Genomic DNA, 13,139 nt, shown 5'->3' with positions numbered 1-13,139 from the left:
CCAGTGCTCTTAACCGCTGAGCCATCTCTCCGGCCCCCCTAAACACCCTTCTTATATATAAAAGGCAGTGCCCATCTCAGGTCACAGGACCTGTCCTGCTGGCTTCTCTCCCTGGCAACTTCTTACGACCTGTCTGTAACACGTTTAACATTCCACATGAATGCCCCACTGAGAACTACTCTTCCTGTCTGGTCACGTGTTTCTCAGATGTCTCTTCCTCTTGGCCTCAGGCATGCCACTGGTACCTCTCACACACACACCTCGCCTGCCCATGGCCCAGCACTGGGCTAGGCAGCTGATAGTTTCAGGGACATGGATCCCAGTGAGTGTGAGCTCTCCTTGGCCCTCCACAACCCCCCTGAGAGCCAGCCTGCTGTGGTTGCACTTCTACAGAAGTCTGGTCTGAGCCTGTCTAGATTGGGGCTGGCAGCAGTAATGGCCAGGGAGAAGGGAGAATGGATGCGTGGCGGTCTGGGCCAGCCTTTTCAGGAATACACAGGCACGAGTGTGCCAAGGTTTTTTTTTTTCTTTCTTTTTTTAATTTTTTTACAAAACCATGTGTCCCAGACAGACAGGACATTGCAAACTCTCTCCCAGGCCTTGTGGCGTGAAGGGGAGGACTCCAGGAATGAGCAGCTGCCAGCCCCACAAGAGCCATATGCCCTCTGCACAGGGCAAGCGTGAGAGTGGGTTCAGCTGGAGGCCTGCCCTGCCTCCACAGACGGCTGGGTCTCTGCTTCTCCCAGTGCCTGCAAGGGAAGGAGAGAGAAATGGGTCTGACAGGAGACAGGAAGGCCAGTGCCAGGGATGGGCCGTGTCCACCATATCTCACCAAGAACATGTGGTATTATCCAATGGTTATGGTGATGCCAATGATGACCGCCAAGATGAGCACAGTGACAGAAACACAGATGGCAATCATGACTTTTTTCTGTGAGAGAGGGAGGGTCATGGAAAGTCGCTCTGGAGAGCCCATGGCTGGGGCCAGAGACGAGGCTTACCTTCCTCGCCTTCTTCTGGTTCTCTAGGGCCATCTTGACATGCTCTTGCCCACGCTCCACATAGTCTGCTGAGCTCAGGATGTTCTTCTCAATCCGGTTGATCATCTCCCCCTGCTCAGGAAAGGGGCGGTTCAGAGAGGACAGATAACTAGGCATGGACGCAGGGAATAGTTACCCTGCCCAGCCCAGCCTAAAATGATCAAGATAGCCATTGTTCATTGTTGTTTTTGTTTTTCTTTTCTTTTTTTAAAAAAATATTTACTTATTTATTATTATACAATATTCTGTCTGTGTGCATGTCTGCAGGCCTGAAAAGGGCACCAGACCTCTTTACAGATGGTTGTGACCACCATGTGGTTGCCCGGACTTGAACTCAGGACCTTTGGAAGAGCAGGCAATGCTCTTCACCACTGAGCCATCTCTCCAGCCCTTCGTTTTGTTTTTCAAGACAGGATTTCTCCGTGTATCCCTGGCTGTCCTGGAACTTGATCTGTAAACCAGGCTGGCCTTGAACTCACAGAGAAATGCCTGCCTCTGTCACCAATGCCTGGCTAGTCAAGACATTCTTGGCAGAAAAAACTAACTAACAAAGATCTGGCAGGACAACAGCTGAGAAACGTTCAGAGTAAGCACTGCTTCAAGGCCCCAGCACTGTCATGTTGTCCCTTCTCTCTGCCCCTGTGTCCCATATACCCTCCATCTGTAGCGGAGGCCTGCAGTCGGTGCCTTGTATAGTAGCACCTTTCTCACAGACAGTAAACTTCTGTCTGAATTCACCCACTCTAGGCCTGTCTCCATCCCTCTCCCTGCCTCCTCCTGGTATTCCCATTGGATCACAGCCCTGTCCCACGACTGCCAGCTGCAGAAGAGACTGGCTGCAGCACCGTGGAGTTCAGATCAGGTCGGGACAAGGCTGGAAGCTCACCTGGACCCCTACAGCCAGGCCTGTGGGTACCACTCCAACCTTCTAGAGACTGAGAGGCTGGCCCTGTAGGAACAGCTCTCCACAGCTCTAACAGCATTAACGGGGGGGGGGGGCGGCGGTTGTCATAGTAAGAGAAGCCATGATCAAGGCCATGCCCAGGTGACATGCAGACTGGAGGCACAGGTGGGACCCTATGGATCAAGGAGTGACACTGAGGTGACTGTGGAGGTGGGGAGAGTTCGGCTAGGGATGGGGGGGCACGTGGGAGCATGTCCCATCTTGGAAGAACATAAAAGCCCAGGTAAGTGTCTTAGGGTGGAACTTAACTCCAGGTCACAGCGAGGGCTTCAGGCAGCACAGGGCTTCCCTGGGTACCCACCTGCATCTCCACCTCGGTCGCTAGAAAAGTGAAGATCTCATGGAGCTCCCGGATGCTGCGCTCCAGCTGCTGGATCTCACTGTGTCGTGCCGAGATCTCATTCAGGGCCTGGCGTGTCACCTGTGTGTCCTTCAGTATCTGGAGGGCAGACAGGAATTGGTGAAGATGTTACAGGGATGTTACAGCAGCTGGTCCAAAGCTTCTGCTGAGCTTCTGGAACTGCCCTCTAAGCTATGACCCCAGCATTCCAGGCCATTCCTATCTGGGCCTTGGTCTGCCCTCCACACAAAGAAACCAGGTCTCAAAGACGGAAGGCCCCAAAGGGACACTGGCTGTGGTCACTCACATTGGACACGAACACTTCACTCTGCCCGCTGTCCAGCATCTGCTCCAGCTCCTCATCAGACACCATCCCAGCATTGGCTGTAACAGGAAAGGTCAGGTCAGAGCCGAAAGCCAGTTCAGCGCTCCCAAGCCTGCTGGGCGGGGGCCCAGAACTCACTGATCCTCAGCTGCCTGCGGATGCGCTCCACGTTCTTCTCGCGGTACTCCGACTGCATTGAGTTGCACTTGTTGATGAGCTCGACAAACTGCTGCGACAGGACCCCGTGCTAAGAACAGAAAGTCTGGCTGGGCATCAGCAGGAACTACCTGGACGTGCTGACGCCACAACCACCTCGGGACCTTGGCAGGCTCCCTCACTCCTCGAACAAAAGCCAAAGGTCTTGTCAGGGTCCCCATTATGCCCATGACTTTGCTTCCTCCCCACCCCTCCTCACTACTTCCCTCTCTCTCCTTCCTCTCCAGTAGCTTCTTCCTCAACAAAACATGCTCACATCAGCCTCTGCACACTGTTCCTTCTGCCTAGAATGCTCATCCCCAAAGCACCTTTAAGTCTTCAATCCTTTATTTTATTTTTTAAATTTGTATTATTATTATTTTATGTGTATGGGTATTTTGCCTGCATGTCAAACCCCGGAGACTGGAGTTACAGAAGACTGTGAGCCACCACGTGGGTGCTGAAAATCAAGGTCCTCTGGAAGGACAGCTGGCACTTTTAACTGCTGGGACATCTCTCGGGCCTTACTTATTTTTTGTTGGTTAGTTGGTTTTGAGACCTAGCCGTACATAGCTCAGGATGGTCTTAAGCTCACTGAGGGTGACTCCTTGATCCTGTCTCTACCTTCGAAGTGCTATGATTACTTGTCTGGATTCACTTCTTTTTGAGTTTTTTTTTTTCGAGACAGGTTTTCTCTGTAACTTTGGACCCTGTCCTAGAACTAGCTCTTGCAGACTAGGCTGGCCTCAAACTCACAAAGATCTGCCTGCCTCTGCCTCTGGAGTGCTGGGATTAAAGACGTGCACCACCACTGCCTAGCTCTTTCTGAGTTCTTAATTTTGATCTTATTTTTATTTGGTTTGAGACAGGGTCCCATGTAGCCCAGGCTGGCCTCCTCTCATCACAGGTGTGCGCCAACAGGGAGCTGCGTTATGCGATGGTGGGAATCTAACCTAGGGCCCTGTGCCTGCTGGGCAAGCACTCTAAGAACCCATTGACACCTCCAGCCCTTAGTTATTTTTTAAATTTATTTGGAGGTGGGAGGGCCTAGGGAGATGGCTGAGACTGTAAAAATGCTGGTTGTGCAAGCATGACAATCCATCGTCAAGGATCCCAGAACCTAGGTAAAGAGCCAGATGTGGTGGCATGCATGCTGCTGTGCTCCCAGCATGTCTAAAGTGAGACGGGAGACAGAGGCAAGAGACTCCTAGCGCAGCAGCAGACACAGACAGACCCCACCACAGCAAGGGGAAAGCTGATCTCAACATGGGCACCGTGCCGGGCATATGTATCCGCACACATACACAGAAGAAACAGATACTTTCTGTATATCGGCTAGTGAAACCAGGGCCTCCCAGGCTAAGTACAAAGTCCACCACTCAGATCTACTCTTCCCCTCATTTAAATGACACTCCTTCCCCTGCCAGCACTTTCCCTCCTTTTCTGCTGTTTTAACCTCTAGTACTTATTAGATTATAAAATAATTTAAGCCAGGTGGGGTGGCTACACCTTTAAGTCCAGCACTGGGAAGGCAGAATCGAGGAGACCTTCAGGTCTGAGCGCAGCCTTATCAACATAGTGAGTTCCAGTCCAGTGAAATCTATTTAGTGATACCTTGACTCAAATAGTAAAAAATAAAACACTGATTTAGTGACTGGTTTGCCCCACTAGAATGTAAATGTCTCAAGGGTGGAATTTTTAGTTTAAAAGTCGGGCACACAGTCACTCGGCGTGCATCGTTGAAGGCTGACTGAATGCCACTGCCGCTGTTTCGAAGGCAGGTACCCTCACCAACTCAAGGGCACCATGCTACTACCGTGGGCAACAGGACCCTCTCACACCAATAACCACCACAGGTGCCCTCTTATGGGTCCTGCTTCTCCCCTGATTCCTTCATAAGCACTTCTGAACTCCCACTTTTGCGTCCTTTCAAGACGTGCAAACCTCCCCCCTACTCCAGTCTTGACCTCCACAAATCCCAACCGCTCTTCACTCTGCACCCAGAGGGGCCCTGTCAGGTCGCGTCAAATCTCCTCACTAAGACACTGATATGACTTCCACTTCACTGCTGCCCCACAACTCCTTCCTCTTAAAAGTGTTTTTTGAAATATATTTTCATATTTTTAATTATGTGCATTCATCTGTGGGTAGTGCCGGCGCCTGAAGAGGTCAGAGGCCTTGCCCTAGAGCTGACAGATGGTTGGGAGCTACCTGACTTGGGTGCTGTCAGGGACCAGCAACAGCTGAACTGAGTTCCCCTGCAAAAGTGGTACAGTCCCTACATTATTCGTTAATATAGTCCTTTAGTGTGTGTGCACGTAGGAGGGCATGTGTGCCATGGCACGTATGTAGAAGTCAGAGGACAACTTGCAGGAGTCAGTTCCCCTTCTGCCATGTGGATCAGTGACTGAATGAGGTTGTACGGCTTAGAAGCAGACACCTTTACTCACTGATCCACTTTGCCAGCCCCTCTTCATCTTCCGAATTCTATCTATGGAGTCAAGGATGTCCTTGCTTGTCATTTTTTCTTCTTTTTATTTATTTTTTGGTTTTCCAAGATAGGGTTTCTCTGTGCAACAGTACTGGCTATCCTGGAACTGGCTTTGTAGACCACGCTAGCCTCAAACTTACAGAGATCTGCCTGCCTCTGCCACCATACCTGCCTCTTTTTTTTTTTTTTTTTTTTTTTTTTGCTTTTTCAAGACAGGGTTTCTCTGTGGCTTTGGAGTCTGTCCTGGAACTAGCTCTGTAGACCAGGCTGGTCTCGAACTCACAGAGATCCACCTGCCTCTGCCTCCCAAGTGCTGGGATTAAAGGCGTGCGCCACCATCGCCCAGCCATACCTGGCTCTTTTAATTATTATTACTTTTTTTAATAATAATTTTTTTATGAGCATGGGTGTTTTGCCTACATGTATATTTGTGTGAGGTGTCAGATCCCCTAGATCTGGAGTTACAGATGGTTGTTAGCTGCCATGTGGGTGCTGGGAATTGAACCAGGTCCTCTGGAAGAGCAGTCAGTACTCTTAACCACTAAGCCATCTCTCCAGCCCTGCTTGCCAGTTTTTGTTTGTCTCTTCCCTGAAGAGAGCAATTAGGGACCAAGTCCTACACGAGAAATATCTTTGTTCCTTATTCAGTCCAAATTCCCCATTTCGGTTTTGGGAAAGTGTGTCTCCCATAGCCAGGCCTACATCATGTCTGACACAGCGCATTCTCTTCGAAGGGAGGAGGCAGGGTGCTATAATGGACTGAGCATTGGAGACCAGGATCCTCTACCTATATACCAAGTTCCTTCTCTCTGTTAAGCATAAGCTTCTGCATATAGAAGATCATCAGGACAGACAGAGATCTAAGTGTGACGCGGTTACCACTCTGAAACCAAAGAAATACCTGCTGGAATGCCCTAGCTCCAGGAAAGAGAAACCCACCTGGGTTTTTTTCATTCTTGTGTTGACTGAGTTATAATTCTCATCAGCTTCTTCCTTCGGGGGCTCTATGGCTGTGGGAGAAACACAAGGGTTGCTAGAAAGCAGGTTTTGCCCTGAGACTTCTAAAACTTGTTTGGGAGGCCAACTGATTTCTGTCTGGGCTAGCATGATCTACATATTGTGTCTCCAAAAAAACAATAAAAGGTTTAAAATATATAATACAAAAATTTAAATAAGGGCTGGAGAGATAGCTCAGAGGTTAAGAGCATTGCCTGCTCTTCCAAAGGTCCTGAGTTCAATTCCCAGCAACCACATGGTGGCTCACAACCATCTGTATGGGGTCTGGTGCCCTCTTCTGGCCTGCAGGCATACACACAGACAGAATATTGTATACATAATAAATAAATATTAAAAAAAATTTAAATAAAATTTTAAAAATTGTTTGGGGAGCAGAACATAGGGCCACATCCAACTTTCAGCTACAAGAGGTTCTTGTCTTCACAGAATTTTTATTACAAAGTGACTTATGAGCAGGGACGAATATTAGTAGTGATACATAATGATGGCAGAGGAAGAGAGAGGAGGAGGGAAGAAAAAAGAAGGACCTAGGAGGAGGAGGAAGAAAGAAGGGAGTGAGATCAGTCAGTCAGCTGGCATGGTTGGGGCAGGCCTTTAATTTAGTCCCAGCACTCAAGAGGCAGAGACAGATGGATCTCTGTGAATTCGAGGCCTGCCTGGATTACATAGAAGAGAGAGGTGGGGGAGGAGGAGGCTAATTCTGAACTTCTAAGAGAAGTTTCTCTTTGTATTACACCAGTGGGTTCCCACAAGTGTGAAGAGGTCTCCTAAGAAATCCCTCACCTGTCTGCTCAAAGAATACACACTGGACCAAGAACTAAAACACTAAGGAGCTTTGAATTTAAATTTAAAATAATAATAAAGGAATCTGAGAGACCAGCACGTGCAATGAAAACTATCATGGCTTGGATGCCACAGGGCAGATATCCTAGAGCCAGGCCTGCTCTGTGACCTGGATATATCACTTGACTGTGTTGGCAACAACGCCCCAGCAACAGGGCTGAATCACAGGGAATGACCTGGCCGAGGCCCTTGAAATTCATTCACCTTTTAGCTGTGCCCGGACCTCTCTCCCCAGCTGTTTGATCTCCTCGCGCAGGTTCTGGAGGCCCTGCTTCATGCCTAAACGAGAGAAGGTCAACACTTCCAAACCACAGCCTCTACCACAAACCACAACCAAACCCACCCTAGCTAGCATCTAATATAGAACTACATCCCCCATAATCCACCAGGCTGACGTGCGTGAGCCCGGATTTCGCTTACTCTCCTCGGGAAGGGGCGTGGCCAGAATGGTGACCTGCTGTTTCTCCAACTCCCGGACTTTACTCTCCAATTTGGCCATAGTTTGCCGAATTGTCTGGACCTAGGGAGGATCATCAAGGGAACTGAAGACATAAGTGGTACTGTAATCCTCCCTACTCCTCGGTCCCCCGGGCCCTTACCTTCTGGAAGAACTCGTCGTCCGGGCTGCCCAGCCGGGCGGTACCTGGGTGCACCACCAACGCGACTCGAACATCATCTTCATCATCCGAGCTGTTGTCCCCCTGCCAGGGCCGGAGTCATTGGCACTGCTTGCCTGCTGCGGTTCTCGTCCCGCAGGAACCATGGGCTTCCGGGATTTTCCTTCCTGGCCATCAGCCACCCCTCCCGGACCCCAAACCAGGAGTCCTCAATCCAGGCGCGCCCGCCCGGCCCCAGCTTCTCATTCCAGCACCGCCCTCCCGGCCCCAGTTTCTCACCTGCCTCAGCTCATGGGTCCTGTCGCGCATGACGGCCGGAGCGCCCCGTCCCCGGACCTGAGCCCCGAGGGCCTCAAGGTTCTAAGTTTGGGACTCCTGAACCTCTCTCTCACACTTGACACCCCCTTCCTCACCCTGCGAACCCCAACACCCCCACGAGCCTCCAAAGGCCCCGCCCCTTTCACCATCCACAGCCGCCGGGAGGAACCCGACCATAGGACCCCCAAAGTTCTACAAGTTGGAATTCCCTTCTCTTCCCCCCATCCTGCTCCCGCAGTTGCGGCCCCGCCCCTCGGCGGATGATTCCGAGCATGCGCACGAAGTCCTGTCTCTTCCTCGCTAGAGGGAAAGGCGGAGGTCGGAAACAGTCGCAGCCGAACGGAAGCCAGGCTGCCTGGATCGAGAGCCCGCCCCCCCCTTCACCGGAACATCTCATATTAGAACTGAAATCTAGTTGCCCAAAGGGTTGAGAATGCGTCATTTGCACGCAGTCTGAGAGCCTCGTATCTCACATCACCCCATGGCGCCCCCTCATCACGTGACAGACCAGGCCCAGCTCCGCGGGCTGCGCTCCCGACAGCCAGTCACGTGTTCCGGCGCTGTCAGCGACGTCTCGGACTTCAGTCTCGCGACGTCCCCGACACCCCTGTGCCTGAGCTGTACCCCTAAAGCTTCTTGGAGGTGGGGAGGGGTACACTTCCCACTCTCCGCCACCTACCGAGGATACCCTTGTAGAATTCACTTTTTGTTTTCATCTTGGGTCCTAGGGCGTGGGCAAACCGCTGACTTACATTTGGGGGCTGTCAGTATCATGGGACCTTGAGAGTCAGAAAATAATGAGATCCGAGTCTACCGCGTCAGAAGATTGCAGGGTTTTGTAGGCAGAGAATCTGGGGGTGGGAAGTGACCTCTGCCAAGGTGGAGCTCCCCCACACACACCCTGCGTCCTCCTGGCACAGCCTCTGACAGGTGGGCGGCCTACGCCCTGCATGATCACTGCAGTCCCGCTGAGCTCACCACCGTCAGAGCAGCTAGGACCGAGAGAAATGGATTGTTACCTCCGCAGCCCTGCCTGCCTTACAACTGAAGATCGAGCATGACTTGCTCTTCTTTCACGGACTCCCCAGCACCAGATTCGGCGCTTGGCTTATAATAGACCCTCACAGAAGACTTGATCCTAGTACGAGCCCTTCATGTATCTGAAATTAAAGCCCGTGGCTTTCTGATCTTTAGGCTTCGCTCACTGTGCCATTTTCCCAGTTTTGTCTCTCTGGACATACGTTCACGTGACATATTTATTGGGTACACACTATGGAACAAATACTGTTTTAGGAACCAGTGACACATCAGGGACCAACAGACTAAAACCAGATGCACTTGTGGGGCTTCCGTTGTCTAGAAGCCCCCCAAAGTCTCTCAGCAGGTGTCAGCACAGCCAAAAATAAGAATTATATTTCTTGAGAGGAGGTTCAACAAAGGAAGCAACAGTGTGTCCCCCTCTAGTACGTTCTGGTCAAGAAGCCTAGATTTCTGAGCCTGAGTTGCTATGGACTTTTGGAGAGTCATATTATGTCTCTGGGCCTTGATCTTCCATCTCTGTACTACAAGTGACTGCATACGATGGGGTGCTCATCAAGACTGGAAACTGGCAAGTGCGCTCTGATCCCATGCATGGGTCCCGAGCTTTGATACTTAATGTGGCTTGCCTGGAGCTGGGAATGAGAGAGCAAGGACACTATGGCCCCAACCACCCCGCAGAGGGAATGCGGCTTTGGGTTTCTCAGGAGGCCCAGCTCCACCTGGTGTGGTCCCCTGAAGATGATGTGGAGAAAACTGACTGCTGCGGGTCTGACTTCAGGGTCTCATGATGTTGACAGCCCCCAAATGTAAGTCTTCAGTCTTCCCATGCCCCTGGTGCCCTCCCCCCCCAAAAAAAGATAAAAATGAATTCTGCAAGGGTATCCTTGCATATTGGCTGCCACCTCTCTACCTAACTGCTACTTGCCTCCTACTCGTCCCCTCCCTCGGATTCTCTGGTTAGTATTACAAAGGGGTGGGGCCGAGGTGACTCTTGGATACCTGTCTTCTAGCCCTGTTCTGTCAGATTCAATTTCCCCCTTTGACATCTAGGTCTTACAGTTTCTTCCCTGCTAAGGTAAGAACCGGATGGCATCGAGAACGGTTAAGGTGAGGAAAGATATGGTAGGGTCTTGTAGACTGCTAAGGCTTTGCCACTTGCGTTTGTGAGTTCTGTCTCTCTCTGTGCCCTTCGGTCATCTCTGCCCATTTCCCAGCCTCTTGGTCTCCAGCTGCAGTGTCGAGTATTTGGGGCTTCTATTTCGAGTATCTCAGGGTTATAATATTCATTATTATTTCATTTCTGGTCTCTGGGTGCGATCATAGGTATTAAGGTTCCAGGAGGCTGGGACCTCATTATTTTCCTACTGTCAAGGTCTCATGATGCTGACAGCCCCCAAGTGGAGTGATGTTTGGAGCAAACAGGCAATTGGTGGAGCTCCCCACCGCTGAATGCTGTTCCTCCTAGGCCCTTCCTAGCCTTGAGTCTGGGTTTATATAGTGGGTTTTGGATATGTAGGTATTAGTGGGCTATATATTCCATCTGTCTGTCTGAAACTCAAGCTCTAATGGTCCTCAGGCTTAGCAACCTGTCCTGTCCTGGAACCAGGTGACCTGGGCTGGGCTCCTTGCTCATTCATTTAACCTCTCTGCTTTAGTGCCCATCTGAAGAGAGAGAGAGAACAGTAGCATTAAACTCCTAGTGTTTGATCAGAACTGAATAAGAAACCTGCTATGGGCTGACATTGTGTGTTTACCATTCTGGATGGTGATGATGATGGGGACTATTTCTCTGGGGATTTCAGTAGCCCAATGCCTCTGCCAGAGATTCCACTCTTCCTATCCTTGCCATCTCCTGAGCCCCACTGTGCACCAGGTGCTAGGCTAGCAGTCTTGCCAATCCCGTACATTTCTTCTGTCTCCACCTGCACCTCTCAGGCCCTATATTTTGCTTAGCACTAGAATATAAAGTCTCTGAGGACAGGAATTTCCACCTGCCCTATACACTGCTGGGTGTCCAGTACCCACCATGGTACCTGGCACATACTAGCTGGTCATTAATGAATGAAAACCTTTCTTCTGCATTTAATATTTGTGTAACACATTTAATATATGCATGAGACACCAATATAAACATTTTATAATTTTAATTCATTGAGCTGGGCATGGTAACACATGCCCGTAATCCCAGCACTTGAGAGGTAGAAGCAGGAGGATGAGGGGTTCAAGGCCAGCTTCAGTTACTTACCAACTTTGAGGCCAATAGAAGTTACATGAAACCCGGTCTAAGGAAGCAAAGCAAAGGTTTGCATGATGGTTCAGCTAGTAGAGCACGTGAGACAAGCATGAAGCCCTGGGTTTTACACTTAGCACCGCATAAACCAGGACAGTGGTGCTCACTTGTAATCCCAGCACTCAGGAGGTGGAGCTAGGAGAATCAGAAGTTCAGGATCATCCTAAGCTATGTAATGAATCTGAGGTCTGCCTGGGCTACAAGAAAATGTAGGGGGGAAAAGCATTGGAAGCCACATGACACTTCTGTGAGATGGGGGTGCTGTTGCTGTCTTTCTTTTCCAGAACAGGAAACTAGAGTTGGTGTGCCTAAGGTCACGTGGCTAGTAAGTACCCTTGTTAGGATTTGAAGCCAGACATGGCTCTAGGGTCTGCCCTTCATGTGTTGGTTTTGTTGTTGGAGTTTCTTGCTGAGAACCTGCACGGCAGACAGACCTGGAGGAGACTTCCGCCCATCCTCTGGCAGGTGTTTGGTTTTTGAGGTAGGGTCTTGTGTATGCAGGCCTGGAGCTTACTGTGTAATGGAGGGTGGTTAGAGTGGTGTGTTGGGGTTACAGAATTGTTCCACCATCCCAGGACTGCGCATTGCTAGGGACTGAACCCAGGACTTCGTGCATGTGCAGTAAGCCCTCTGCCTGTGAACTACACCCCTAGCTGCAGGGTCTGTGCTATAACTAAGATCACCAGCTAGGCACTGGGACTCGGTGTTAAAATACTTTCCTCACATGCCCAAGGCCCTGAGTTCAAGTTCCAGCATTCCCAGCAATTACAAGGAAAGGGGGAAGAGGAGAACGGGGAGAAAGGAAAGAAGAAGGGCTGTCCCAGCATCCAAGGGATTCCACCTGTTCATACCCTACTTGAGATGTCTCCGTGCTGGATTGACCCTCTTCTCTGTGTTATGGGTTCTCTCTGCCATGCTTGCTGTGTTGGCACTGAGGCAGACCTTAATTCCCTCTCTCTACCTACTTCATCCCCAGGAGCCAAGGATAACCTTGGCTCTGTTAATGGCCTCTGTTCCCTCTGCAGACAGCACTCAGCCTGTGGTTTTCTCAAGCCCATAGACCACAGAGATGAAGCTTCAGCCTCAGGAGTGTGTTTGAGAGTTAGCACTTGGCCACCTTCTAGAGTTCCACCCAGGACCTCCCATTCCTCAAACTACCGTTGCTTCCATGGCTTTATCTGACGTACAAGTCGAGGCCTCCCAGGCTATAGTGCAAATGTCCTCCGGGTCTGGAATCAATAGGTCTCCTAGAGATCTCAGCCTAGCTGTCCCCTCCTGGACATGTATCAGACAGCAAACATTGCCCACTCTGATAGCCTCCTAAACCCAATCCTCTTCATCGCATGCATACTGTTCTTGTGGGTGACACTGGGTCACCAGGCACCATTTCGTCCTTGAACTCTAGTCTAAGGTGATAGAGGGGTCAGGTGAGCTGTTCAGTGGTAGTAAATATACACAAAGCCCTGGATTTCGGTTGCCCTGGGCACTGAAAAAACAAACAAGCCACCAAACAGATGGGTCAAGTAACTTGTTAGAATGTTACAAGAAAAATAACACTGGCTGGTATAGTGGCTCCACTCTTTACTACCAGTACCTGGGAGGCAGAGGCTGACAGACCTCAGTAAGTTCAAGGCCAGCCTAGTCTACATGGTAAGTTT

General features: G+C 50.4%; 1 protein-coding gene across 2 annotated transcripts; it reads right to left on the bottom strand.

Moving 5' to 3' along the window:
* Positions 1 to 516: 516 nt before the first annotated feature.
* Positions 517 to 8,547, bottom strand: Stx4 (syntaxin 4). 2 transcript variants are annotated; one of them, XM_005351315.3, is made up of 11 exons: positions 8,112 to 8,547; positions 7,815 to 7,916; positions 7,636 to 7,735; positions 7,420 to 7,494; positions 6,295 to 6,365; positions 2,808 to 2,916; positions 2,652 to 2,728; positions 2,306 to 2,443; positions 1,002 to 1,112; positions 833 to 931; positions 517 to 749 (listed from the first exon to the last, which is right to left on the bottom strand). In XM_005351315.3, the coding sequence occupies exons 1-10, from the start codon at positions 8,139 to 8,141 to the stop codon at positions 848 to 850; spliced, it is 897 nt and encodes a 298-aa protein (XP_005351372.1). In that variant the 5' UTR covers positions 8,142 to 8,547; the 3' UTR covers positions 517 to 749; positions 833 to 847. The 2 variants fall into 2 exon arrangements, with proteins under 2 accessions (XP_005351372.1, XP_005351373.1); XM_005351316.3 differs by lacking the exon at positions 833 to 931 and having other exon boundaries at positions 544 to 749; positions 8,112 to 8,534.
* Positions 8,548 to 13,139: the final 4,592 nt, after the last annotated feature.

This window comes from Microtus ochrogaster, chromosome 8 (genome assembly GCF_000317375.1).
Source record: "Microtus ochrogaster isolate Prairie Vole_2 chromosome 8, MicOch1.0, whole genome shotgun sequence".
NCBI lineage: Eukaryota > Metazoa > Chordata > Mammalia > Rodentia > Cricetidae > Microtus > Microtus ochrogaster.
This window is presented reverse-complemented; position numbering and strand designations above follow the sequence as displayed.

What these genes read in the sequence shown, in the direction of transcription:
- Stx4 (XM_005351315.3), bottom strand. Translation starts at nt 8,141, where the DNA reads ATGCGCGACAGGACCCATGAGCTGAGGCAG. An exon ending in CGACCGAGGTGGAGATGCAG is followed by an intron (nt 1,113 to 2,305) that starts GTGGGTACCCAG and finishes TTTCCTGAGCAG; the next exon opens with GGGGAGATGATCAACCGGAT. An exon ending in ACCAGAAGAAGGCGAGGAAG is followed by an intron (nt 932 to 1,001) that starts GTAAGCCTCGTC and finishes CCTCTCTCACAG; the next exon opens with AAAAAAGTCATGATTGCCAT.